This window comes from Cyprinodon variegatus, unplaced genomic scaffold (genome assembly GCF_000732505.1).
Source record: "Cyprinodon variegatus isolate N-32 unplaced genomic scaffold, C_variegatus-1.0 Scaffold24, whole genome shotgun sequence".
Classification (NCBI taxonomy): Eukaryota; Metazoa; Chordata; class Actinopteri; order Cyprinodontiformes; family Cyprinodontidae; genus Cyprinodon; species Cyprinodon variegatus.
This window is the reverse complement of record NW_015150477.1, coordinates 1,805,986-1,806,528: the sequence shown is the minus strand read 5'-3', so window position 1 is coordinate 1,806,528 and position 543 is coordinate 1,805,986. Positions and strand designations below refer to the sequence as shown.

Sequence of the window (543 nt, the reverse complement as noted above, 5' to 3'; positions counted from 1 at the left end):
CTGATGGGACCAAAGACCAGCGGTCCTGATGGGACCAGCGGTCCTGATGGGACCAAAGACCAGCGGTCCTGATGGGACCAGCGGTCCTGATGGGACCAAAGACCAGCGGCCCTGATTGAACCAGAGGTCCCGATGGGACCGGTTTGGTGGGAAAACAGGTCTCTGCTAGAGTGTGAAAATCAAAGAGAAAGGAAGCGAGCCGGTTCTGACCCGGCTGGGTGATTACCTGAGACAGATGGCGTTTCTGATGTCACTTAGCCAGGCTCTCATTTGGACGGCGTCTCGCGTTTCGATCACATACTGGGCCGACCCCTCCAGCTGAGAAGAACAGAGACATGCGGGTCAGAGACGGGTCAGAAACGGGCCGGCCTGTTTGGGTTCTGGTTCCACCGAGGGAAACATCCAGAACCGCAGCAAGTCTGAAGATCACAGGCTTTTATGTTTGTGATCTACGGAGGGCCATGAGGGACACTCCTTAGAGTTCCATCTTTGCTTAATAATTGGCAATCCTTTTGGGGAAAGCCTGGTCTGATTCGGAGAGAC

At 54.9% G+C, this 543-nt stretch overlaps 1 protein-coding gene across 2 annotated transcripts in view; it reads right to left on the bottom strand.

Moving 5' to 3' along the window:
- The window catches only part of sh2b1 (SH2B adaptor protein 1), a 19,947-nt gene that overhangs the window by 11,900 nt on the left and 7,504 nt on the right, over positions 1-543 (bottom strand). For both annotated transcript variants that reach the window (XM_015393918.1, XM_015393926.1), the window contains exon 4: positions 227-318. In XM_015393918.1, coding sequence (XP_015249404.1) covers positions 227-318 — 92 coding nt within the window. The remainder of the gene's footprint in view (positions 1-226; positions 319-543) is intronic.